Here is a 25,820-nt window from a genome sequence, read left to right as displayed (position 1 = left end):
CTGCGTTACTTAAATCAAAATCCTAGCGACTTAATTAAATATCGACATTTAATTAACTGTCTAGAGATTCGATTAACGCTCTGATTTAACTACTTTACTGCGTCATCCATACAACTCGCTTTATTACCTTTTCCAAAGACAGGTCTCCACTTTCAATTGCCTTAAAGGGGTACAGAGCTACGACGACTTTGGTCCGCTTTTCCTAGAAAAACAAAAAAAATCGTAAAGATGTTATCATGAGCCACTCTTCTTCATCAATGGACGACTTTTCGACATGCATTGCGGCTTTTGCATCAATTTCCAGCCTACATGCTTTGGGACTGTCTATCGGCTAGGCGGTCTTTTGTTCCGGCGTCTCTGTTTAAGGAGTCTTCGGGTCTTGTACAAACCTCCATTTTAAGGTTCGTTTCACGCCGCAAATAGATATTGAATAGTCTTTGTTATAAGGATTAGATCACAGAGATTTAAGAATTAAGAGCTTAACGACACACTGGCAGAGCGTTGACGGAAATTATGACTAATTAAGATGTAGTGATTTACATATTTTTTGATAGGAGATAGCAAACCTCACCCATAGTAAGACTTTCCTTTCGTTTTGTATACATTGTTATACAAGAGATGGAAAAATAAGTACTCTTTGCATTATATAAAGATTATTTACAATAGCCTCTCCCGACTTGACCCTGCTGCCTTACTGGACATTTTTTAAAATTTTACGATTAGTCTGCCTGTTTAGGGATTAAATGCAGGATTTTTTTTTTAATAGTTTTCGAGTCTATTTCTGACAGACATACAAAAATGTTAGGCCCGTATTATACATATTTTATAGTGCCCAAGATTGTGACCTAAAGATAAAAAGAACTCTACGCCCTTGATTTGAGAACTGTCAGTAAATGTAAAATTAGAAGCATTTAATATATATTTATTTTTTATTGACGTTCATACGTGTACATTATGTTACGTATATGAATAAATGATTTTTCACATAGACATTAACTCACTTTGGGTTTAGCTGATGGTGTCCCAGGAGGTCCACTCCCTCCTCCGGGCATCGTGACAGCCGCCGTGACCGCTGTAATAATAATAATTTTTGAAAACAAGCCTTTACTATTAACGATTATAATTAAGTAACATTATATTTGATATAATATTACTGAATTAATTTAAAAAACATCAATACGATTCCAAGTCAGAATTTTTAGCATTCAACATTTATATGAATTATTTGTAAAATTAATTATATTAACACTTCGTTGCATACAGAAATATAATAACAATTGACATAATGAAATAAAAAGGAGAGCAACTGGCGGCCTTATCACCTTTAAGCGATCTCTACCAACCATTGTGCGAAAAAATTAGACAAGGTAAGCAAGAAGGGATAAAATACATATAGATATATAGACAGAACTAAAACAAGAACCAAATACTAAACTAAAACAGGATACATGAAAAAGAAAAAGTGTACATGATTAATGATAATTTTAGATCAGTTTCACATAAAAGGCCGGCAACGCACTCGTGAGCCGTCTAGCATTGAGAGTGTCCATGGGCGGCGGTACCACTTAACATCAGGTGAGCTTCCTGCCCGTTTGCTCCCTGTTCTATAAAGTATGACAGTAAAAGTTGGGGATACGATGTGGACAGGTAATGTTTGTAAAGTAGAGATTTAAAGATACAGAAGGAGTTAAGCAAATAGAGACATAATATTAACAATTGTTGTTTTTTTATGTTGTGTAAATAAATATAGGTGTATTAATATTTTAAAAGTTGTAACAGAACTTCACTAAAGCCTTTGAAGGCCACCAGAAGCTCTGGTGGAGCTTTGAGTAATAAAATCAAATGGTCCAATTTCATACTTTAACGTCTTCGTCACTTTTGAGAGTAAATATTCAAAAACGAAACAATGTGTTTTTTATAGAACAGGGGTCAAGCGGGCAGGAGGCTCACCTGATGTTAAGTGATACCGCCGCCCATGGACACTCACAATGTTTTGCTTCTTAAGGATTGAATCGTTTATTTTGGAATGGACACATACAGACTAACTTATACAGGAGACACCCAAACCCTTATTTTTTTTAATAGGTTAATTTTAATACAATACCACCAATCATTGGTAGACTCAGTTTTCGACATACAGGAACCTATAGAGGTAGAGCTGGATATCACTGCCGTACATAATAAATTCCCAAGTTTTTATTTAATTAATAAATCTATGAATAAAATAAAGTTCTGTTATTTTCTTATATTGTAATGAACCTGATTTATTTTATTCTTATGTATTACAAAAATATTACTTTTTTTAAGAATAGAAAATAATAATTTTAGAAGGCCGGCAACGCATTCGCGAGCCCTCCGGTATTGAGTGTCCATGGGCGGCGGAATCACTTAACATCAGGTGAGCCTCCTGCCCGCTTGACCCCTGTTCTATAAAAAAAAAACACGACCCAACTGATAAATTAAACAGTTATATATATATATAAATAAAGATGAATCGCAAAATGTGTTGCTAAGCGCAACACTCGAAGACGTTAAACCAATTCAAGTTTGATACTTTTTCTTTTTTACTCTGAAGGTTTTTATGGAATATTTATTTTATTTAGGACTTAGATTTTTATTCCGGAAAACAAACGGCCAAGTAAAATTTGATTGTTAGAAAAAGCTCTCCCAATTGGAGCCTAATATAAAATATTTGTGCATCAAGCGAAAGGATATCACTAAATTAAAATAATTTGGAATTAGGAAACCTAAAACCAAGCATTATAAATAATAATAATAATTGTAGTTGGGTAACACTACTAGGTAACTATACGGTAGAATGGCAAAATCTATTAGTAATAAATAAATTAAATCTCAATAATATTTCTCAAACCTTAGTGAACATCACTTTCCTTTTCAAAAACTAGTAATTGACGCAATATGTAATGTAAGCATCTATCGTTGCGTATAAAATGACCCAATAAGATATGAATCATCCAAGCAACGGAGAAAGTATTACACTTTTCTAACTTTTACCGAGCGTGGGTATTAATACTATTTATTTAGTAGTAAGATAGTATTAGTATAAGTACTTATTGAGAACTTTTCATGTTTGTCACGAGTCAAAAAATATATGTTCGAAAAAATAACTGAATTGATGACGTCATTCATTCGCTATTATACTTAAAAGCTTATTTTCCGGTATCTATTTTCCTGTTGTTTTATCAAAACCAGTTTTATCTATAAACAAACCCCGAACTTAGTTTCTCCTTTCTGTGATTTTACTTAACCTATATTTGTACCACAGAGACTTCGGTTTTCAGAAATGAAAACTTTTTAAGTTTTTCTGAATTTTTCTCTATTTACCTCAGAGTTCAAGTCATATAATTAACAAAAAAAGGAGTTGATCGCACAGGGGTGAAAATTAAGGATTATATGTATTTTTGTATGCTGTATCATAAAAACAACATCATCCTTTTCTGTCCGTCCTTAAATGTTAAGAACATTTAGAAGAATGAAAAATAGATGTCCGCTTCGTAGGCCTAATGATCTGATGATGAACTGATATGCGCACAAAATTTCACTAAAATCGGTCGAGCCACTTCGGATGAGTTTAACTATTATATATAGTGGATTATATTTAAACATTAGCGATAATTATATATAGATTAAATCTTTAAAATTATGCTCTTAAGACTTTTAATTTGGCACAGACACAAACATTCATTCTTTTTCTAACAGCTAAGTTACTTGCTACTTGTTGGGGCATTATCACCGAACACAACCATACTCATAAAACTAATAACTAAACTAAACTAAATAACTAACCAAACTAAACTAACTTATGAACTTCATAAAAAAATTAATGGATAGTATTGTATTTTGTTACCATAGCTTTTTCACATTAAGAAAATACTTTTTAAACGGTTATTGAAGCTATGTATTAACATTAAAAACTTATAATTATTTACATAATTTTAAATGTTAAACTAATAAACCGTTTAAAAAGTGTTTTCTTAATAAATAGTATCAAGTAGAACTCCTTACGTAACCACGAAAACAAAATTAAAATTATAGTAATTATTAATTACAATAACCTGTACATGAATCTATTTATAGAACAAGAGGCAAACCGTCCTCACACTGCCAGAAGTACGTTACCTGCCTTTTAAAAATACGTAAGCTCTTTTCTTGCAGGAATCTAAGAATTGGTTCGGAAACGTTTGAGTGGGCAGGGCTACCAACATATTGGTAGCGCGGGCCTAAAAAACGCTGAGTTGTGGAACGACGGACTAGGTGATAAACATATGTTTCTGATCTAGTGAAAACTGTGCCTCAGAAGCCTGTAACATCCTAGTTCATATATTGCAATATACAAATTACAGAATAAATCAATTTAAATTTATGATCAATTAATATAAATGAACTAATTCAAGGAAATTTAATAAGAAAATTGTTTTTTTTGTATTTTGTGGTATTTAACCCACTTTGGGCAAAGAGCAGATTTGTTTTCTCTATTTTATTAATTATATCAAGTAAAACTAATGACATTATGGTGAAATAGAATACATATGTAGACAATTGTTTCTACAAAAAAGTTACTATGTACTAATTTTCTACTAAAATTAAATGTCTATACAAAAAACCATTTTGTTCCTTAATATATACTTAGGATACTTTACGAGTTACTTTTAATTTAAAACGAAATATAGTTAAATTAAAGAAATAAATTATATCATATCTTTCCTTTTTAGGAAGAAATTATTAACGTGTTAACGATACACATTAAGTACAACATATAATGAATAAATTAAATTCTAATTACAAATAATTTTAATAAATTTTCGAATAGCCCCCTTAAACAAATTGCCCCACGTTGCGAAACTGTAATACGCTAACTGGGAAATTAGGCCAAATCACGCCGTGCAAAATGCATCGACGATTTGTTACAAACGACTCGACTCTAAAGCATTTTGTTAATAATTAATTTATTAATCAAATTTTTCATACACTTGACTACCCAAGAACCTTTACCATCGACTTATAACCAGTTTCAATACCCAAACTGCACTTCACGTCACTGAACCCCCGAAAAAGCACTTAATTTTTATCACTTTAAAATCCATTTTGGCAACTACTAAGACATGAAAGTGAATGCGAGTGAACGCAATTGCGAGGCCGCGAAAAAAGGTCAGAAAAAAAAATTACCCTCTAACGCCGGGAGGAATGATGATAGCGAGAGACATGGTATTTTAGACTTCTTTTTGGTAACCATTGGTTCACTATCAGTTTTTGTTTGTAACATTCGAGCGGCGAGACGTCCGCACGCGAGACACACGAAACACGACTGAGGTTCATAACTTTTCAATGTACCGTAACGAAACTAAGGCGACGTGCATAGTAGAGCATTTAATAATTTTTCATTATAAAATATGAGCAGTGTTTGCCTAGTAACTTCCAACTTGCGACTCTCCTGCCTGAGGTCGTAGGTGCGCTGATGCTGTGAAAGAATATAACGTGTGGAAACCGGCTTGTCTTAGACCTAAAAAGTCGACGACTTGTGTCAGGAGGCTGATCACCTATTAGATTGACAAAAGACCCTGAAACTGTTCACAGAAGTCTGAGGCTCAGATCTAAAAAGGTTGTAGCCACTGATTTTTTTATTATAAAGGGTGTAAAGATTAGATTAGATTGTTAATTTAAAGAAAACACTTTTGTAACGGATGAACGCTATGAACTTATAATTATTTTATATAATTATTTATTTTTCCCGAGTTTCGCGTGATTTACAGCGTGCGTGGCCACAGTGTTTTATAACAATACATAGCTTCAATCCGTTAAAAAAATGTTTTCTTTAAATGTATAAAAGTTATGTTAATAAAAGACAATATTATATTGTTAATTATCTGTCATGTGTCAGATGTGACGTTTTATTTAATAGTAGTATTGTGTGTTATTCCATGGAAAAACACGCGAGTTTTGGCTTGTCACTTGAATTTTTACAGCATTTTTGTTAGAATATTTACTTATTTTGGGTATTTCATTATTTAATACAGAACTTTACTTGTCTCCACTTACATTTACTTTTTGGTCATATACTTGTATTAATATCTTTTGGTACATCGTTTTGATACAACTATAATAGAAATTAAATATTTCTAAACCATTGTGAACGCAGAGTTACTTAGGGCGAGACAGTGAGGGCATCAAACGTATACGGCCTACATTCACTATTCGATGCTCACATAGCCTGTCCCCTTTTCGCACGAGTAATAGCCTAATGGAGTGAAAGTGATGCAATAGATGCTGTTGTTATTCCCGACGCGTAGACATGAGTTTAATATTTACATAAATTTTATAACATTTTGAATAATGTGACGAACTACAATGCGTTACGTTAGGCGTACAAGCTGCCTCTGAGGCTTAGTGGCTAACACACTGCCTACTCCGCAGTAGACTTCAATTTTGCTAATAATACATTTTTATTAGAGGATCTGCCTCATTGCCTTAAACAACAAAACTTACGTGTTTTGTTTATACTCTATGGTACATCTGTCGTTAATTAATCGGGCATTAGTTTACCATTACATATAAATTAATGACTCTGAGAACAGCAAAAATGTCTATACAGTGTAGTCCCAAAAACGTCGACATTACTTGATTCTCGTTTACCTTGTTCCATGCAATATTTCTTTATATATAACGATTTTATATATATGTTGCTCTACATATAGTGTTTACAGTGTTTCTTATATATATCCTACTGATACTTCGTCGTTTTTTTGATCTAAAACATACGAAAAATAATAATATTTTAAATCTTTCGAAATTACAACACTTTGGTTGTCTTCGATGCAATCCTCTATAACTTTCCATTAGCCCCATTGTACCCGAATTCAGAAAAGAAGGTGTATGACTCCACGTCAAAAAAATTTAAGATGTTGACAGTATAGTTTTTTTTATGTAACAGGACACGAGCAGAAACCTCATTTCATGTAAAGTGATAAACATGGACACTCACATTGCCAGGAGGCTCGCAAGTGCGTTGCTGGCTTTTTAGGATTGTATTTTCTTTTCTTGAGTCCAAGTCTCTAGGTTTGGAATTACTTCAGTGGGCAGCTGGTTCCACGTAGCGGTGGTGCGCGGCAAAAACTACCTTATGAAACGCTCAGTTGTAAAACGATCTTGTCACCCACAACACAGGGATGTGTAATGTCCCGTTTATATTTAAAGTATGAAAAAAAATAAGGCAAATTTAAAATCATTATTGTTATCACAAGCAAATCTCTCGAATAATACACAAACCCTATGACTCAAAACTTTCCAGTACCAAAGAAAGTGAACTTAGCAAAAAAATGGGGTCGCGTCACTCATATGACAGTCATGGTATAAGTTACTTTTAAGAAACGAGACAAGAACCTGACATCGATAAACACCACTCAACAGTTCAAACAATATAGAAAATATTTCACCAAAAACCCAAATTCAGTATTGAGTATCGAATTTTGACAATACAAAATGGCGGATGTCTTTACGAGCTGTATAGTCTATGTTAAAATAATTTTGTTTTTCTAAACGTCATCAGTGACTTTTTACATTAACATTGTCCCTTATTCACTACCAATGTTCAAAATTTGCAGAATTTACAAATTCCGTGTACAAAAACCAATCTAGGAGTTCAGGCAACTCGAATTCTTCGCGAATGTAACAAGTAAACACTAGTTTAACAGATAACAAGTAAAAACAGATAATTTATTCGGTAATGGGCTGATTAATTAAAAATAACATTGTTAAGTATATTATATACCTATAACCTCATCGGCTATCTAACTAGTACATTTTTTGCTAATTGTTAAATTGAAAGATTATATTATTTTTATTGTAGCATTTTTTTAGTTTTATTTGTCATGAATTTAAAAAAAGATAGCTTGTAACATATACTGTAGATATAGCTGAAATATAAATGTAGTATTTTGAAGTGCTCTGCACATTTGCAGCTATTTTCGTTGTATTTTTCATTTAATAGCGTTCCTCATACATTTATTAACAAAATCCTATCCGTAAAGCAATTTAGGGACAAGTGTCAATAAATATAACTTGTATATATTTTATTGATAAATTAAATAGATAAATATCTTAGGAGCGCAATAAGTTAAAATAATCATGGGTGTAATGTATTAGGTAATAATTCAAAATAGCTTAGAAAGACTTCATTACTCATAATTAAAAAAGTACAATAAAGTGAGAAAGTGCACAAATCCCCCACGATGGGATCGCCTGTGTTGTTCGCAGCTTGTCTCTTCTATTTGAAATATATAATTAAATATATATTAATATATAATAATTTAGATAAGAGTTATGTAGCTCCGTATACTTTTGTCTATCACAATATATGTACATTTATACTTACATGGAGTAAGACTACTTGGTTCGTGCAATATCAATTGCAAATCGGGCTCCGGCAGCGGCCAAACCGCTGTGAGGGCGCAGCCCGGGGCGGACCGGCGCTCCGCGTCACAGCACGACCAACGACGAGCAGACCAGACAGCTGGATGATATCGGGCACGCCGTGTGTTCGATATACACACTGCGAAGGGAATACATTCGTAATAATCTGCGATTATGGGATAAATACCACAGGTTAAGAAGAAAGTGAAACGTCAGCTGTCACTTCAATGACATTTGACAACTATGTTTGCTGTAAAACACGCGAAACGTGAACTTTTTTAGGTTCATAGGTCTTCTAATTGATATCTACTATTAATAATACGTAAAAACATATCAAAAAAAAAAATTTTTTTTCTTGTTGTTGGCGTCTGATTTCTGTATATCCTAAATTCATGTATACAAATTAATAATGTAATTGGTCGTTGACCTGCTGGTATCTGAATCCACTGTAATAAGTTGCGCTTGGCTAAGCCAAAACTGTATACTGAATATGGTCCTTATATATTTTAAGTCTCCCGGTCAAGTCTGTCTTTATGAAAGCAATAGCAAAACGTACAGAAAAGTAACGAAAAATCATAACCAATCAATTCGTGGTAATAAATTTATAGTGGTACTTACTAGAGTAGCCTGCAAGAGATCGTTTGTTAGCCAAACCACCCGTTACATCACTAATACTTTTTGTTTTGTTTTTATTTTTATTGTAACGAGGTATTAATAAATAAATGAACAATAGATAATAGACGATTATCTGATTCTGCGATACTTGATAAATACTATTATCTTTATTTCTGTGTGATGTTCTGTGCTTGAATAACCTATAATTAGTATAAAAAATTGCACACACTGCAATACATTCGTGCAAAATTTTAACGAACCATCAATTTTGACATTACACATGACGCAATGTTAACCGCCTCCATACATTGACGCAACATCTCGGTCATAGGTTCAAACTAAGTTCATCAGTTATAATCCACGCATATAAAGCCTTTTAGGTTTTTCTTAATAAACAAGTAATTCTTCAGGCCTTCTGTGCCTGACACACCCTGTCGACTTTTGCGTCTACGGCATTTGGGTTTTCTCAAGATGTTTTCCTACGCGGTACGAGCGAGTGTTGTCTTCCCAGAAGTTGTCTATGCAGCAATGTACTTTCTTTCTATGTGCGCATTTAAAATTCGCTCAAACGGTAAGGCAACCTTTTTCCCTACTAGATTGACAAACGATCATTTTTTTTTCATCTCTTACCCATTATATTCTTTCATATATATTTAATGCATTAATTAAAATTGAAGATTACTTTAAATAATGATTTACTATAAATTCAATGTAATAGCTGTGGGCAAAATTACCACATACAGTGTTCTTTTTTCTTAAACTCGGAATGTAACCGTAACCACAAAATGGAATGTTAAACTGGTGACTCACACTTCCTACAGTTACTGATTTGCGTCCGATAAAAAAGTTAAAAGATAAAAACGAACAGGTAGCCACAATCATAAATATTATCAAACTCGATTAAGTCGAGCGACGAATGTCTTCGACACAGATCTAGTAGGCTAAAACCCAAACCCATTAAACATATAGGCCTCATAATCTAAAACAGACACAGTGTACGAATTTTCTCTAAGACACGCCAGTTGCCTCACAATAATTTCCATAATTGCGCGTTAGTGTATTAAAATAAAATGTGTAAAGCGGCTTTTTAGGTCTGGATCTCAGATTTCTATATCTGTTTCATGATCCAAATGATCATCAATCAATCTTGTTTGTAGGTGTAGGCTTGTTTGTAGGCCTACGGTGGTAAATTTTTAGTTCTAAAGCAAGTCGGTTTCCTCACGATGTTTTCCTTCACCGTTCGAGCGAATGTTAAATGCGCACATAGAAGCCTATTCGTGCAATGCCGGAAATCGAACCTACGACGAGTATATAATAGAGTAATTCAATGATTGGCAACTGTTCAAACGTACTTCAGATTTGGGGATTGCTAAAGGGCCAACATTACTGGGTTGAGCTCGACTACATTTTTTTTTTATAAAACAGGGGCAAACGGGGAGGAGGCTCGCCTGATGTTAAGTGATACCGCCGCCCATGGACACTCTCAATGCCACAGGGCTCGCGAGTGCGTTGCCGGCCTTTTAAGAATTTGTAAGCTCTTTTCTTGAAGGACCCTAAGTCGAATTGGTTCCGAAATACTTCAGTGGGCAGCTGGTTCCGCATAGCTGTGGTTCGCGGCAAAAAATGCCTTGAAAAACGCATAAAATAAAAACTATTTTCATCTGTAACACTACGGCCTATACATAGTTTCACCTTTATGGTAACTTCACGTTTATGAAGAATACGTAGAAAAGTTACGTACCTTATCTGAAACAAATCTAACACACATCCAAAAGTAAACCTATAATCTCAACAAGAAAACATCTACTATTACAAAAAAAAACTTTTTCATAACAGCGTGAGCAAAATTTGTCTTTGAAAGAAGTCAATAAATAGAATTTAGGTTTTAGTGAAATTTTTTCATATATTCAGAAATATAAAGAATGATCTATTTTCTTACCAGTTCTAATATCATGTATCCAGCTCAAACGCTCAGAGTGCTCGCGTGCTGCCAGGTACAGTGTATAGTCAGAATTCTGCTCCGTGTAACCCACCTGTGCACAAGCTGCGATATATTATGTCATCATGAAGCTGTACTGCAAATATTATGAAATGACTTCCTTTTACCATGCTTTAACTTTCAAAATTTAGCACAATGTGGTATACTCATTTGACTTTAAGGCCCTATCCCAGCACGAATTGCTGTATCAGTGTCTCGGGGTGGACTGCGGTACGCAATGGAGAGCTGGAGCACTGAGCCCGTAATAACAATTAGTTATGTTAAACATAAAATTACTTGGCTTGCGATGAAATATATCGTGTAAATTTCAAAATCATGTTCCATATACATTTTCGTCATAAAATTGGCTATGTTTGGATTTTTTTCTGTCGAGCGAAGTTATTTGAATCATGTATCGATCTTTCAAAATGGATACATAAACTACTCAACTCCACCATATATTTTTTCCATTTGCCCTTCAAGATACGATGACAAAATATGGAAAGAAACAATGTACTTTTTTGGAGTTTGGCCACCGGATAGGTCCTTAAATTGTGCTTAAAATTAATCAATCATAAGAATGCTGTTTTGACTGCTCACACTGATGACTTCTGGGTAATAGGGTATGATACAATAGACGACTGTAGTGTCTCAGTCGCAAACTGTTAGGCAGTTTTTGAGTACGCTTGACGTCACTGGCAGACAAGTGGCTATTTTTTTTATTTATTCCATTCGATTTCTCCAGTACAAAGGTACACTACCATACGTCATGGGACCGCTTTGGATCCCTCATTTTCTCATAAATGCAGGAGTTACTAAGGAAAATATAGATTCGATTTTTTTAATTAATGTGTATTACGTTTATAATTATATTATACACTTAACTTTACACGTTTAATTATCTTAATAAAGACATTGTTATTTAGTAATCTTTACTGCATTTTTAAGTCATTTATATTTTTTAATGCCAAATGCTTATTACTAATTTTGGAGCTAGTCTGGGATTAGTGTAATTTTAACGGAACAAATACCATTAAAATCAACCTATAATAAAAAAGATTTTATTAGGATATGAAATATGACCATAAAATTCTTTGACTAATTGCTTTTATAATATAAACACAGTTAAGGTGACACGATCACATCATAGAAGTATATGCTATAAAGTTTAAATGTTTAGGTAAAAATATTATTTTTAGTTTTGAAGGTATTCCTGGTTAAACTTTGCATTCTCAGCCCCTTATTACCTTCAAATATCTAAACACATCTACTGCCATACTGACAATTTCTAAACGCGGCTTTCCTGAGCTGATTTAGGATTATAGATACGTATGTCGGGGAAATGGCGTAACTGTCATCTGTCATTGTCATACATTACTTATAAATTATCGTGAACGTCAATTAATTAAAAGTTATTGGTAAATATTGAATAATCATTAATCTATAAATTAATGATTATTAAATGCTAGTAATAGTGATTCCATAGTCATTATTAATATAATAAAAGTAATGTATTGTTATTATTGTCTGCCATATTTTATTAGGTAGTCAAAATGCATTATGCAGTTCAGTGGTACCAAAGAGTCTTAGGGATATTCAAATGAGACTCAACGCTAAGTGTGACTCCCGTAAGTCAAAAAGGTGTGTACACACATACTTCTATACTTCAAATTCATATAACATAAATATTTACCTGAAAGGGATATCTATATCCTGGCGTTTTCTCGTTATCACCTTCCGGGACTTGCTTGTTGAGTTCTCCGAGCTGGGCCTGTTCCACTGTGTGTATCATATATGTTGAGATGCGACCACGTTCTTTCCGTTTCTGTTGAAATTTATTATCTATACTCTATGGTAATTTATGGCATAGACAATGGGATTTTTGTCTTTTATGTTCTATTGTAAAACGAAATTACAACGCTGATTTCGCTTAACACCCTTAGTCATATACTCGGGTGTTTCGACTAGAATAATTCACTAGACTAGAAGAATATTTGCACTCGTTAAAAAAACAAATAGGTTTTTCCTAGACACTGAGTGATATGAAACCTACAATGTATTCTCATACATACTTAATATACAACATTATAAGAATCACTTAAGCCGTTTTAGTACTAGTTTTGATACCGCAAACACCGCGACACGTTTAATATAAAAATTCAATAAGAGTTGCGTATAACTGAATTTTAAATCTTTTCTATCGTGCTGCAAAATTAATGTAATCACCAGCCAGGTTTATATTACGGGTATTTAACTTCCGCAGCTATTTCCAGGATATAATGGCGTCAACCAATATCCTGATTTCATTCCGACCGGATCCTAGAATTTCTTTCGAAGTTTAAAAAATATTTAAATATTTCATTTTATCTCGATTTCACTAAATCATATATCGCGGTACATATGAGCGACGTAAACATATGGAACTTATGAGAATAAAAATAGAATCTAATTCATTTAAGTAAATTTTCTAACGTTATCACGATATTTATCTGGACTGAATGAAATGAAACTGTTTGGCTGAAAATGTACACGAAAAGACGCAAAGGGAGTTTCAACAAGCACTCCGACTGAGGGTTCTCAATTAATGCTGTTCACACACCACAACTGCCTATGCATACATTATCATGGAGGGTCCCTCAGTAAGATAAGCGCTGCGCAGTGCACTATAAAATGCAAGTGCATTCACGCCTTGACATTTTTATAAAAGTCATATTTTTAACTACCAATTAGCATTACAACATGAATGCAATAACAATCCTTAAAATGCAGTTCTTAGATTTAATTTTATAATATCTTTACCGATTTATTTAATGAAATTTAAGAGTATCGATTCACTTCTTCGGTTTTTGTATTTTTCCATAGTCAACTATGTTCGAGAATCCATATATAACTCGGTGAATATTTTTACTATCATTGGATAGACTTAGCTAATTAAGGTCCGCCTACATAGTTAACAACCGGCTTTTGTGAGACTGTTAAAACACTAAAAACAATTTAGAATCAAACTGAATATGGTAGATAAATATTTACAAATGTATTCATAAAAAACACACACCACACACACTGGCAAATAATATAAAAAAGTATGCCGATAAATAAATGTAAGCAATGGAAAAGCAATATTAAATCTTTACCGGAAGGAAACGCCGACGAACGGTACTGCGAAGGTCCTAGACTGCCGGACCCCATTGCGTTGAGCCGACACGCCCAAACCACGCATGCGTCTTCCGACCCTTTGCTATTCACCCTAGCCCCAATCATTCTTCCCACGCGTTCTAATCACTTTGTCACAATGATATTTAAAAATAGAATTTCACTTTACGTCTGTACCATTTTAAACTGCATCGAAATTATATTCGACGCACGCTTGAGTTTTAGACTACTGCTACAGATCGAAACGTACGTCTAGTCGTTTAAAAAAACTCTTAATGGATTTTCATACAATTTTTACACATTATAACCCCCATAATATTCTATAAATTGACATAGACTCCATAATCTGGTTAACACATCTTAATTCACTTTGAGATCCTAAATACACTGATAGAACATCTGCTTCTCATGGGAGAAAGCTTTTTGAAATAATAATAAAAAAACACATGATTTGATTGTGAAGGATATAGTATACATACACTAAATATAGCTCAAGCACTATTGAGCCATAAATCTATTTATTTTTCAATTACTTACACTTTTTAGTTGCTGACAACATCCTTGTTTGCATAAAATAATAATATCCATGTTAAAATGTAAAAAAACTAACCTACTTTATAACTTTAGTAATAATGCTAAATTTAGCCAACAACTCTTATGTACAACAAAAATGATTTGATACTAAATTAATTTTACATGTGATTATTATATTTTTAACAAAAACCTGAAAGCTTAAAATTATGAACCCGGGTCTCACTTAACTTTTAATAAATTTATCTACCATCAAATAAATTACTTATTTTATTGAACTTATGTTTTACAATTTAGTTTATATTTCAGATATTAAAAATTTCAGTGAGATAGTTGTTTGCAAGTTTAAATAATCTACTAAATATTATTTCTATTGATAAAGAACATACAAACTTTAAGTACCTTTTACTCGAGTTATGTATGATAAAACCATTGAGGTTTAATCTTTTGCCTATTTATAAACTATAAATCTCATTTAAACTTACTGGGCCATCTGAGTCATAGTAAATCAGTACTTGGCGAGTGAGGACAAACCATCGTTCTTTGTAGTTCACTGGAGTAAATATTTTCTTGTTTTGAGACCTCTTAACCATAAACGCTTCTCTCAACACTTCGTCTTCAGTGCCAGCCATATTGATCCTACAAATATGTTTAATTCAATACATGGATATTTAGTAACATAAAATATATTTTAAACGTTTTTTATGGGAGAAGTGACATTTTATTATTTTATTATTATATGATTAAGTAGTAAAATTTTATTATTATTATTATTATACTTACCTTCTTATATTACCAAACGAATGTTACTCGGTTATTATTGTTTCTCTTTAAAATAAAGGACAAATAAAAACAAAAAAATCTAAAACATATTTTATAGTTTCTGAATTCGATGTCAACACTTGCTTATAAAGCAAGCTTATAAAGTACTCAAACTTGATATTATTAGGCCATAAATAAATAATGTGTATACGAACTTACCTAGAATCTAGGCAAACCACTCAGATAACACGGGAAGACGCCTTCTTTGAAACTACATTCTACAAAATATAACAACGATAATAGTTTTTAAGTACGTATAGACCGGTCTGGACTAAGCACTTTAAAAGCAATATTAAGCGTTGTAATCTTTCACTTATAAAAAAGCACAAAAGTTCCCTTAAATAAAAGGGCTTTTTAAGAAGATGTTCTTCATGAATATAAATAATCTTTAGATTATAGTGTAGGTATTACAAATGGGAAAACGATTGCCGACGGCTGCAAGTTGAAACTTGCAAGTGACTAAAACTTTTTGACAGCTGACACATAGTTATTATCTCAAATCTCAAGAAAGACATAATGACAGATGACGGATGATGCTAATAGGTTATTTGACAAGATTTAAATATCCCGTAATTTCGACGGAGACTTATTTTTAATGAATATACTACACGCAGAAATCAACTTGGCACCTGCGCACACTTCTGCGTGTAGTTTATATATATATACTACACGCAGAAGTTAACTTGGCACCTCGCTGTAATGACGTCATAGTAATGAACTAAGTGCATAAAAATTCAAGTAATCTTAAAAGAACCTATATATATATATATATATATATATAATTTTATTATTTAAGATAATAATTAAACCGTAAAAAATATTATACGCTAGGAACTGGTGTGACTCCACTTGCATAGAGAATAATTTTGGGGGTTTCTGAAAATAATTACGAAACTTTGATTTGATTTTTACAGCAATCACTTAACAGTATTTAGAAAAGGCAGAATTGGAAAATTGATGCGAGGAAAAGGGACAATCGGAAAAATTTGGAATAGGCCTTCTCTCCGTCGGAGGTCGAGTACTAGTGTAAAACATAATGACATGGATTAAGTGTAGTTTAGTAATCGAATAAAGGCCATTTTTATTTTTTATTATTAAAAATAACAATACCACAGTCGCTCTAAAATAATATATATATTTATATAAAATATTGTTAAATAAGCTATATCTGATGGGTTGGGGAAAAAGTTTCTTGGCATTTTTAAAGAAAATTTACAACATTTTTTAATATAGTTATATGTACATTTAACTAAAATATGTAGGTACCATTTTATTCGATAACCTTTTTCCAACGTGTAGGTGGGGACATAATCCCATTGCTATAGAAATTTTTGGGCTTCTGATCAAAATACCGCGACTATTAGTTTTGACAGTCCTCTCGCGATGTTAACTTGACACTGCCTAAAGAATTCTGAAGAAGTCCAGGTGGAAATCTGAAGGTGCAATGTCAGGGCTATACGGTGGATGCATTAACACTTCCCAGCCAAGCTCTCAATTTTTGCTGAGTGGGTAAAGATGTGTGAGGTCTACCGTTATCATGATGAAAAACCACTCCCATTCTGTTGATTAATTCTGGCCGCTTTCTCTCAGCTTCTTGCTATAATCTCCTCAGTTATTCGCTGTAGAGTTCAGAATCGATGGTCCTGCCAGGTGGTACCCGGGTTTCGCCACAGTCCGTGAAGCCTGACCAGTCTTGGACCACTACCTTTTTCACACGTTGTTGTCGTACATGATCCACTTTTAAGCCAGTTATAAGCTTACTGAAGCTCGTGGGGTACCCAAATCAAGCATTTTTGTGTACCTAGTTTTTTTCAAATGCGCCAAAACTCTTTTATGGTCAATTGCCAGTTTTTTATCTACGTCGTAACAATGGATATGCCGAACTTGCTCCACTTTTTCAAAAATGGCATCTGCACACTGCACTAGGTCCATAAACATCGCATTTTTTTTCGCGGCTTGCGTTGCATTTTTACCTTTTTTGTAGTAAAATTTTAAAATGTATCGAATTTCTTCATTAGATTTACTTATCTCGACAGTACGGGAAATAAATAAAAATCACACATTTTCCTAATTTGAATTTATCTTCTTTGAAATTTAAACTTTTAATGATACCAAAACTAGCCAGATACAACTAGCAAAAGAGATTTTATTACAAGTTTATACATACTATAATGCGAAAACACTTTTTCCCCAACCTCGCCAACCAAGTCGCGCGAAACTGTATGGCACAGCTACTTAATTATTTAACAATTTTTTGACTTCGCTTGTCCACAGAATACTAGTAGTAACTTAAATAGTCTGTGTCTGTGTCGATTGTCAACTCAATTTTGTGTAGATTTATATTCTACTTCTGAGTCTTCTAGTTTGTCGTAGTATTTAATACATATTACATACCTATATTTTGTTAGTCAGCTTTATAAACAAAAATATCATATTATTTAAAGTTTCAATCAATTTTTTGCATTTTACCCATAAGTTATTTACTTTGTGTTGTAAGTAATTTAATAAGGCGGTATTTAAGTGATTTCATAGTCTAATTATTAACACTATGGTGTTCATTAATTCGTTTCGTTAAAATTATTTCAGAAGTCTCACAATGTCTTCGGAGACAGCTCAAGTCAGTTCGCTGCCTCTTCCTCCAATGCAGTACATTAATTTTTATACGGATGAAAACGTAAGGCGAAATCGTGCACCCTTACCACCAAGACCTATTCATGATACGTACTCAATGTTCGGAAACGCGTTTAATGCTGATGATACGATTATTCGGTCGCTAGAAAGCCAGGTACATGTACTATTAAGTTGTTGAAATTTTTTAATATTTACAATCATGCATATAATATTTATTACTTTCAGGGATTTAGAAGACTTTATCCTATGCATTTTGAAAGAAGAAGAGAACTGAAAAAACTTAATCACTCATTGCTTGTAAACTTCTTAGATTTATTAGATTTACTAGTACATTGTCCAGACTCTCCTAAAAGAGCTGAAAAGGTTGAAGATTTAAGTCTTCTATTTATCCATATTCATCATCTATTAAATGAATTTAGACCACATCAAGCAAGAGAGACCCTAAGAGTTATGATGGAGTTGCAAAAGCGTCAAAGAGTAGAGACAGCTATGAGGTAAATGAATTTAATAAGAAATGCCATTGAGTTGGTTGGAAAGATACGTCTTAAGTTATGTACATTTTTATTTATAAACAGTATGATAATCTATTTGTTCTTTTAGGTTTCAAAAGCATCTTGATAAGGTACAAGATATCTTACAAAATGCTCTGCAAAGTCTACCAGACCAGAATGAAATAGAATCAAATTTTAAAGTACCAACAGAGATTCTCGAACAAATGGAAAACAATCCAAATGAAAGTGCTAATCCAGATCCTTGCTATGAATTAGACTATATTATGTGCAATGTTGTGGATAATATGAGATAATAACTTGTAGTACTCATTTTGTATATTTAAAATAACTTTAAGTATTGTAATGTAAGTTCATCAATCAGTTGCAAAAATAAATTCATTAAACCAATGATATTCTTTCATTGTTCAAAATTATATAACCTTTTAAAAGTCCAGAATTGATTTCTAATTTTGATGACACATTCTTCTTTCGAATTCTAAAGACAAGTCTATAACTTTAGGTGTCAGCATTGAATTGAAAATGATACTAATATTACAAAGCTTACTATCAGACTATTTAGTTGTTGGTGGGGAAAAACATTAGGAGAGTTATGTATTTCTTTCTTTTAAATTAAAATATTCTAGTAATATTTCTCTTTTATAATGTATTATTGTTGATTTATTTAAATAAAATAAAACCAAAATTAAAAGTTTGATAGTTTATTAAATTAAAGTTGAAAATCTGAAAAAGATACATTAAATTTTGAAGTTGACAGGAAAACTGCATACTCAATCTCTGCTGACCAGGATTTATAATAATAAAGAAGAATTGAAGGTACTACTTACCTTGAGCTGTTCTGCAGTCTATAGATGAAGTGAAATAAATATACTTATACTATGACCAGGGATAGTACAGTGATGATCCTACCAATGTAATCAGCAACCACATCTATAAAAAGTTTACTAATACATATGTATTAGTTCATGCAGATACTCACATTCATTCTTATTGCAAAAAGGTTTGCCGCATCCTATATGATATCCTGAAATGATAGATCTCTGTGGCTAAACTAAAAATCAGGACCCTTTTCAGCCTTTGCCTATATCTAATATTGACAAACCTTAAGATATTAAAACTAATATTCACACAAGTCAACGTCAAAGTCAATTTCTAAGATGTAATTTGTCATCAGTAATTGCGCCTTCTAAATGAAGCACCATTGTTTTGATAGTCACGTCTGCCATAACCCCTACCCCTTCCAGAATTTCCCCCACTAAATCGACCCGTGTTGAATCTTGAACTATATTTCCCTGATGGTGGAGTATACATTTTTATATTTCTATCGCCACTTCTAGAACGCTTTTCGGGTGATTCTTTTTTCTCGCCATTATCAAATGTAATAGGACGGTGTCTTTTTTGTGCACCTGATTCTTTTTCTTCTGGTTGTAAAACCACTTTTTCCTGGAATACAATAACTTCTATTAGACAATAAGTTTTGTTTTGATATTTGCATATAACTTTATTTATAGAATTATTATAAAATATTTAAAAATAAGTTTTTATGCCTAATATACACAAGTTCTTTAAAATTAGAAATAACAATCCTAGAGTATAAGAAAAAGAAATTTACCTCTTTAAGTTCTTTAGCTGATGCAAATGACAACTGTATTTTGCTCTTGAAGCTGGGTGGTGTTCTGAATAGGTCACGAATCAATGTATTAATATTAGAAGTGGTTTTCAAAGCAGCTATCTTCAACTTGTTTTCATCACTGTTAGCATCTTCACCTTTTTTACCCTAAAGTAAAATTATAATTGAATGGTTATATGTATCATATGACAATGCCTACTCATAGAAAATTATTTTCTATTATTACCTGAAATATATCCTTATTTACATAAACAAATCTATTAAATATTAAAGAAAGTAGAACAGTTCTAGAATCAAACTCTCTCCATTTCAGATGTCAAAGTAATGGTAGCAGAAAGAATAATAAGCATTGAACTACATAATGTTTTGGTGAAAGTGTCACAAAAATCAAACAGAAACGATGATGTATATAATTACCTGAGTAACTTCTTTCAACTTTTTAATATATCCCTGTGTCAATCTTGCTGTATACTGTAGTCGGAGACGTAACGCCTTAAGTCTTGCTGCATCAGCACCAATTGCTTCTGGAGATTTCCTACATAGTGAATGTAAAGCAAATAATGCACATTCGACATGAGAAAATTGAAGCGAAGGAACTGTCTTATTTTCCTCAGATTTTTCCTTTTCCACATCTTTATCTGTGCTTTCATCTTCTGTTGGTAACGGTGCTTCTGGTAGGTAATCCTAAAATATGAATAACAATAAAACATATTTGTTTAAAATAAAAATTTAAAATTATGTAAATAATAATAATACATAGCTTCAATCCATTTAAAAAGTGTTTTCTTAATGTGTAAAAGCTATGTTAACAAAAGACAATACTATATTTGTTTATTTCAAAAGAGTGAATACTATTCAGTATTATTAGAAACAAAGTATGAGTCACTAGGAAATCCAAGTGTCATAGCTAACAGAAACCCTAAATTAAAAAAGCTATTTATTAAATACTAATTATATGCCAATCACGACTTTTTCACGACACATTGTAGCTTCAGCACTAGTTAAATTACTTAATCTGTATATAATTTCATCAACGTATATTTAAAACCACAAATCTAATATTTAGTAACTACTTACCAATAGAACATCGTAAACAGTGTTAATTTTCTTTTCAATATCTTCAATATCCCCACAATGCTCAGTAAGTTCAGCAAATATTTTTAGAATTTCCAGCTTAGTATCAGTCCCCCCACCTGTCGTAGCAATATTACTCCATTTTGATAGAACATGATCACAAAAGATATTAACAAACTGTGTTGAATCAACTTGTGCCTGAAACAAACAACATTATATCTATTTTATCTTATAAATGATGTTGCTAATAGAAGAATAGAATTTGAAAGGAAATTAATAAGTCAACTTATAATTAAAGATAGATAAAGATAATATTAACCTGTAATTAGTAAATGTGATTATTAGAATTTTGCTAATGAACTGACAAAAATATAAAAGTTTGCTAAAAGGGCTTACCGTGAACAATGGCAAAGCATGTTGAGAGCACTGTATAAGTCTATCCACATATTCTAGATCCTCGGGATGCCAATCATCTGGTGAAAAGGCAAGAGTTGCGATAATTTGGGTCAATTCTTTTTTACCAGCTGGAGTTTTTCCTAGTCGTGACCAAGCTAACAAATCCATTATGTGTTCAAATTCTTCAGCTCCCACATCCTAAAAATATAGAGACAAACATTAACATATTTAAACACTCTTAAAAACACAATAGTACCACACAACTAATAAAGTACAAGAGAATAGTTAATATAATTTAATAACTAAGTTTTAGTTTAACAGCTGACATAAGAAGAACTGTAACAAAATAAAAAGAGTTACCTCTAATATTTTCTTGCCTTCAACAATAATCAGATCCTCTGTCTCTTTGTTTATTACTTCTCTTCCCAGTTGTTTCACTTTTGTAGCAAGAAACTTAATACATCTCTCCCTAACAGTCTCATTTGGTACTTCACTATTAGTACTTTGATGAATTTGAGAAAAAATACCAGCCAGAGCTGCTTGAGGCTCAATTTTAACAATGGCCAACAGCGAATTAGTGACCACATTGATTTCGGTAGGATCCTCAGATTGCATCAATTGTGCTAATATATCAGCAATCCTTTGAGTATGTTCCTTGTTACTTTTACACATTATAGGCAACTCTTTGATAGCTTGTTTACGAATCTAAAATGAAAAACAACAAAATAATTTATCACTCAAGTTTAGTAAGAAATGTCTAAATTAAAGAAATATTAAACTCTTTAAATAATTTACGTTAAATGTTCACATTAATGTAAATTTGTTTTAATAACTTTACGCATCCTTAGTTTGCTAATTTGATATGGATAAAAGGGAGGTTGGTTAGTGGAACACATAATTAAAGTAATTACGGACAGACGGAAGTAATACATACCGCAACATCGTCGTCTTCGCATAAATCAAATTGAGCCTCTATAGCTTGTTCAGATAAATTAGGAAAACTGCTAAAAAACTTGGCGATAAACTGTGATGCTAGACGTTTTTCTTTATCCGAGCCTTTGACAGCAGCTAATATTTCTAAATACTCTTTTTCATTCTGAAAATAACATAGTATATAACAAATAGCTAAAATAATATGATATAAAATGAAATCATTTTTGTTTTATGGTTTATAGGTTACCTTTGAAATATCATCCTTGGCGTCGGCGAGAACTCCATAATTTTGATATAACTTTTCAATATTATCGGTAGTCATGTTCAATAACTTTATTTTTACACCCGAAAGCGAGTACAAATAAAACACACTATGCAAAAACTACTACAAATCTAAAATCAACACGAGTGTCTCGAAACAGAAACAGCGATGAACAATGGCCGTACAAGTTTACACTTTGACGATGCTTTAGCGAATGGCGTCGGAAATTAGGGAATGGCATTCGGCGTTAGCTCGTCATCGTTAGTGTTCAGTGTTGCCGTCTTAGGTTAGGTAGATATCACAAATGTCAAATTGTAAATTTACCATTTTAATGCTTATTATCTGTGCTATTATCTAAACATTTTATTTTCTTAAATTGCCCATTTGTTAATGTTACCAGTATAACGTCACAGGGTCATTTTTCTAAAGGTTAGGAAAATAATATTATCTACAATATAGTATTTATTGAAAATATTATAATAATTGATTTGTTGCATTATTTATATGAGTGTACTATAACATATTTTGTCATTATCATCCTCGTGTCACATTGAAAACATGCATTTGAAACATTATTTTACCGTTCTTCACACACTGCACTCACTGTGACAACGCAATTATTCGATCAAAAGGTACAATCAATAAAATTTAATTTTATCTCAAGAATGGTTTTCTATGCCCTTTTTTTTATCGTCGCAAAGTTAATTAATTTCTTATTAAAAAGTTCAAAATTAGGGAAATCCAAACTTACAAAACACGTCACCATTGTTCAAAACGTGTCACGTTACGTCTTGTGACACATAATCAAGTATCCTGCTTTTAAAATAAATGACACACAAATGTCAACGTTTAAACGGATCAATTTTTTTCAATGTACTTAATTTTATTTTGAACACATTCGGTCACATTTTTCGGTGATGGGACACATTTTTCAGTTACGCGCCATCTTTTTTTTGACCCTACTACGGTTGATTCAAAGAGATTCGAAGCCATTAATAACATAAAATATATAATAACGACAACAATGATAGTAATAAATCTATTACAATTAATGAAATTCTGTAATAATCTTAGAAATATGGTAAGGTGAAATAATTGTATTATTTGTATTCATGTCTATGATAATAAAAGCCTTTTGTTAAACTTTATATATTTTAACTTTATTTAACCGCCACGCCGAGCTACGCCCGCCAAAACAGCCCGAGCTAAGGAAAACATTGTATTGTGTGTAAAATGTTCAATTCATATATGGCAACATTACGTTCAGGTGTGACAACAGCTTGAGACTTAGAATGAGCTTGTCAGCTGTCAGAGTTCTGAGGTATACCATTTAATAATTTTGGTTCTCCATTTTCATAATTTTGTCAATAGATGTCATACTTGATGCGCTAAACGAACGGGTTAAAAAATATTAACGCACATAAATAGAATTAGTGTTTATTTAAAATAATAAAAAATCATATACGTTTTAGCGGAAGATTACTCGTTAGGAACGTTTTATTACTTATAATCTTTTCTTATTTTAAATTTAACACTAAGCTCTTGCTTATTTCTCCGAGATTTTGGAGACTGGACTTACAATGCTAAACGCGATAACTATATGTAGGTATATGCAAATGTTATATATTAATAAATAAGAAAAGACACCCAAAGATAATAATGAATGACACGCAGAGGTTCACATACAAAAACAAATATTGAAATATTTAATCAGATGAACGAATGATGAGCTAATGAACGTATGCACTTAAATCATACTCCTGGTGCTCGTGCAAGGAGCGAGCTTGATTGTTCAATAAGGGCAATTAATATCTTTAATCTAAAAATTTGGTTTCCCACCTACGTTAAGACATTTTTAACTACGTGACGGATAATCCGGTTTATCAATACGTAAATTCACGATGGTATATACACACGCATACACATACACATGTGTATAGTATGCGTTAGCGATAAGGTCTATTATTTTGTCAATGTCAAGTTATTTTTCTCATTGTAAATTACAATCGTTTAATAGTTATTCATTGTTTATCTTTTGTGTGTAATTTAAGATTTTCTTATTAATATAGGTTATCATGTAAAGACTAGATTATAGGTTTTTATAAATGTAATAGCGAAAACTTCGTCATAACCGATATATGAGTTTGCGGCATTAGTCTGATTTTTGTGTCGCCGCTTTTGTTTTATTGCTATACATGTATGACATTAACGATTGTTTAATCAGATAGCATACGTGTAAAAAGAAAATTCTTACACGACAAACTTTTTAATTAATAACCATTATCTAATATTTTTTTTTTTTATATAGTCCCGTATAATTTATAATTCCCCCAGAAATAGGTATCATTCATAATGAATAACTAATAACTTAAAAGGCGATTATTTGCCATAACAAATTTTACTACACGATCTATAATTAGATTAACAGGAAATAAGGTTTTGTCTGTAAATGAGGTCTAAGTAAAATGTGTCGGTCAATGGAAAACTTAAACAATACCTTTTTATTATCTAACAGATGCGTACCTTTTTGCGGAATCGATTGATCATAACCCAAACTACTCAGGTAGAAAAATCACGAATAACACGTGAACTTTAATAGTTAACTTAGAACAATAGCAGGTAAATATAACGAGGAAGAACATATTTATTTAAATAAAATAAAAGGCATGCGTATTAAGCTAATATTTTAGAGCATATAACCGAAAAGTTTATGCAAAAAAATTACAAAGGCATCTAAATTATAATAATCTAAATAGTTACATAGTTTTCTTTCTTAGGGCTTACCACAACAAAATCACGAGCCCTAGCCTTGAGGGTGTTAATCATCTTTATACCCTTGGATGACTTTAGACATCTTAA

The 25,820-nt window shown here is 32.3% G+C and overlaps 3 protein-coding genes across 6 annotated transcripts in view; 1 reads left to right on the top strand and 2 right to left on the bottom strand.

The window, feature by feature from the left end:
* The window catches only part of LOC123715059 (tyrosine-protein kinase Btk29A), a 32,846-nt gene extending 17,506 nt beyond the window's left edge, over positions 1 to 15,340 (bottom strand). The window contains exons 1-6 of one of the 4 annotated variants that reach the window (XM_045669874.1): positions 15,190 to 15,340; positions 12,714 to 12,845; positions 10,982 to 11,075; positions 8,390 to 8,566; positions 1,002 to 1,072; positions 128 to 202 (exon numbers count right to left, since the gene is read on the bottom strand). In XM_045669874.1, coding sequence (XP_045525830.1) covers positions 128 to 202; positions 1,002 to 1,072; positions 8,390 to 8,566; positions 10,982 to 11,075; positions 12,714 to 12,845; positions 15,190 to 15,336 — 696 coding nt within the window. In that variant the 5' untranslated portion in view covers positions 15,337 to 15,340. Of the gene's footprint in view, positions 1 to 127; positions 203 to 1,001; positions 1,073 to 5,187; positions 5,308 to 7,000; positions 7,024 to 8,389; positions 8,567 to 10,981; positions 11,076 to 12,713; positions 12,846 to 14,154; positions 14,219 to 15,189 lie in introns of those variants that run through there. The other 3 variants (XM_045669875.1, XM_045669877.1, XM_045669876.1) reach the window with 3 other exon arrangements.
* Positions 15,341 to 17,882: 2,542 nt separating this feature from the next.
* On the top strand, positions 17,883 to 19,056 carry LOC123715225 (mediator of RNA polymerase II transcription subunit 7). The gene is made up of 4 exons (XM_045670155.1): positions 17,883 to 18,018; positions 18,113 to 18,311; positions 18,383 to 18,651; positions 18,758 to 19,056. Exons 2-4 carry the CDS (start codon positions 18,123 to 18,125, stop codon positions 18,960 to 18,962), a joined length of 663 nt encoding a protein of 220 aa, XP_045526111.1. The 5' UTR covers positions 17,883 to 18,018; positions 18,113 to 18,122; the 3' UTR covers positions 18,963 to 19,056.
* Positions 19,057 to 19,351: 295 nt separating this feature from the next.
* On the bottom strand, positions 19,352 to 23,198 carry LOC123715501 (apoptosis inhibitor 5). The gene is made up of 8 exons (XM_045670525.1): positions 22,947 to 23,198; positions 22,701 to 22,862; positions 22,127 to 22,471; positions 21,767 to 21,964; positions 21,374 to 21,568; positions 20,714 to 20,980; positions 20,279 to 20,443; positions 19,352 to 20,109 (listed from the first exon to the last, which is right to left on the bottom strand). The coding sequence occupies exons 1-8, from the start codon at positions 23,019 to 23,021 to the stop codon at positions 19,837 to 19,839; spliced, it is 1,680 nt and encodes a 559-aa protein (XP_045526481.1). The 5' UTR covers positions 23,022 to 23,198; the 3' UTR covers positions 19,352 to 19,836.
* Between the last annotated feature and the right edge of the window lie 2,622 nt (positions 23,199 to 25,820).

The sequence above is a fragment of the Pieris brassicae genome, chromosome 10 (assembly GCF_905147105.1).
Source record: "Pieris brassicae chromosome 10, ilPieBrab1.1, whole genome shotgun sequence".
NCBI lineage: Eukaryota > Metazoa > Arthropoda > Insecta > Lepidoptera > Pieridae > Pieris > Pieris brassicae.
This window is presented reverse-complemented; position numbering and strand designations above follow the sequence as displayed.

What these genes read in the sequence shown, in the direction of transcription:
- LOC123715225 (XM_045670155.1), top strand. Translation starts at nt 18,123, where the DNA reads ATGTCTTCGGAGACAGCTCAAGTCAGTTCGCTGCCTCTTCCTCCAATG. An exon ending in TTCGGTCGCTAGAAAGCCAG is followed by an intron (nt 18,312 to 18,382) that starts GTACATGTACTA and finishes TATTACTTTCAG; the next exon opens with GGATTTAGAAGACTTTATCC. An exon ending in AGAGTAGAGACAGCTATGAG is followed by an intron (nt 18,652 to 18,757) that starts GTAAATGAATTT and finishes TTGTTCTTTTAG; the next exon opens with GTTTCAAAAGCATCTTGATA.
- LOC123715501 (XM_045670525.1), bottom strand. Translation starts at nt 23,021, where the DNA reads ATGACTACCGATAATATTGAAAAGTTATATCAAAATTATGGAGTTCTC. An exon ending in CCAAGGATGATATTTCAAAG is followed by an intron (nt 22,863 to 22,946) that starts GTAACCTATAAA and finishes TGTTATTTTCAG; the next exon opens with AATGAAAAAGAGTATTTAGA. An exon ending in ATGCTTTGCCATTGTTCACG is followed by an intron (nt 21,569 to 21,766) that starts GTAAGCCCTTTT and finishes TGTTTGTTTCAG; the next exon opens with GCACAAGTTGATTCAACACA.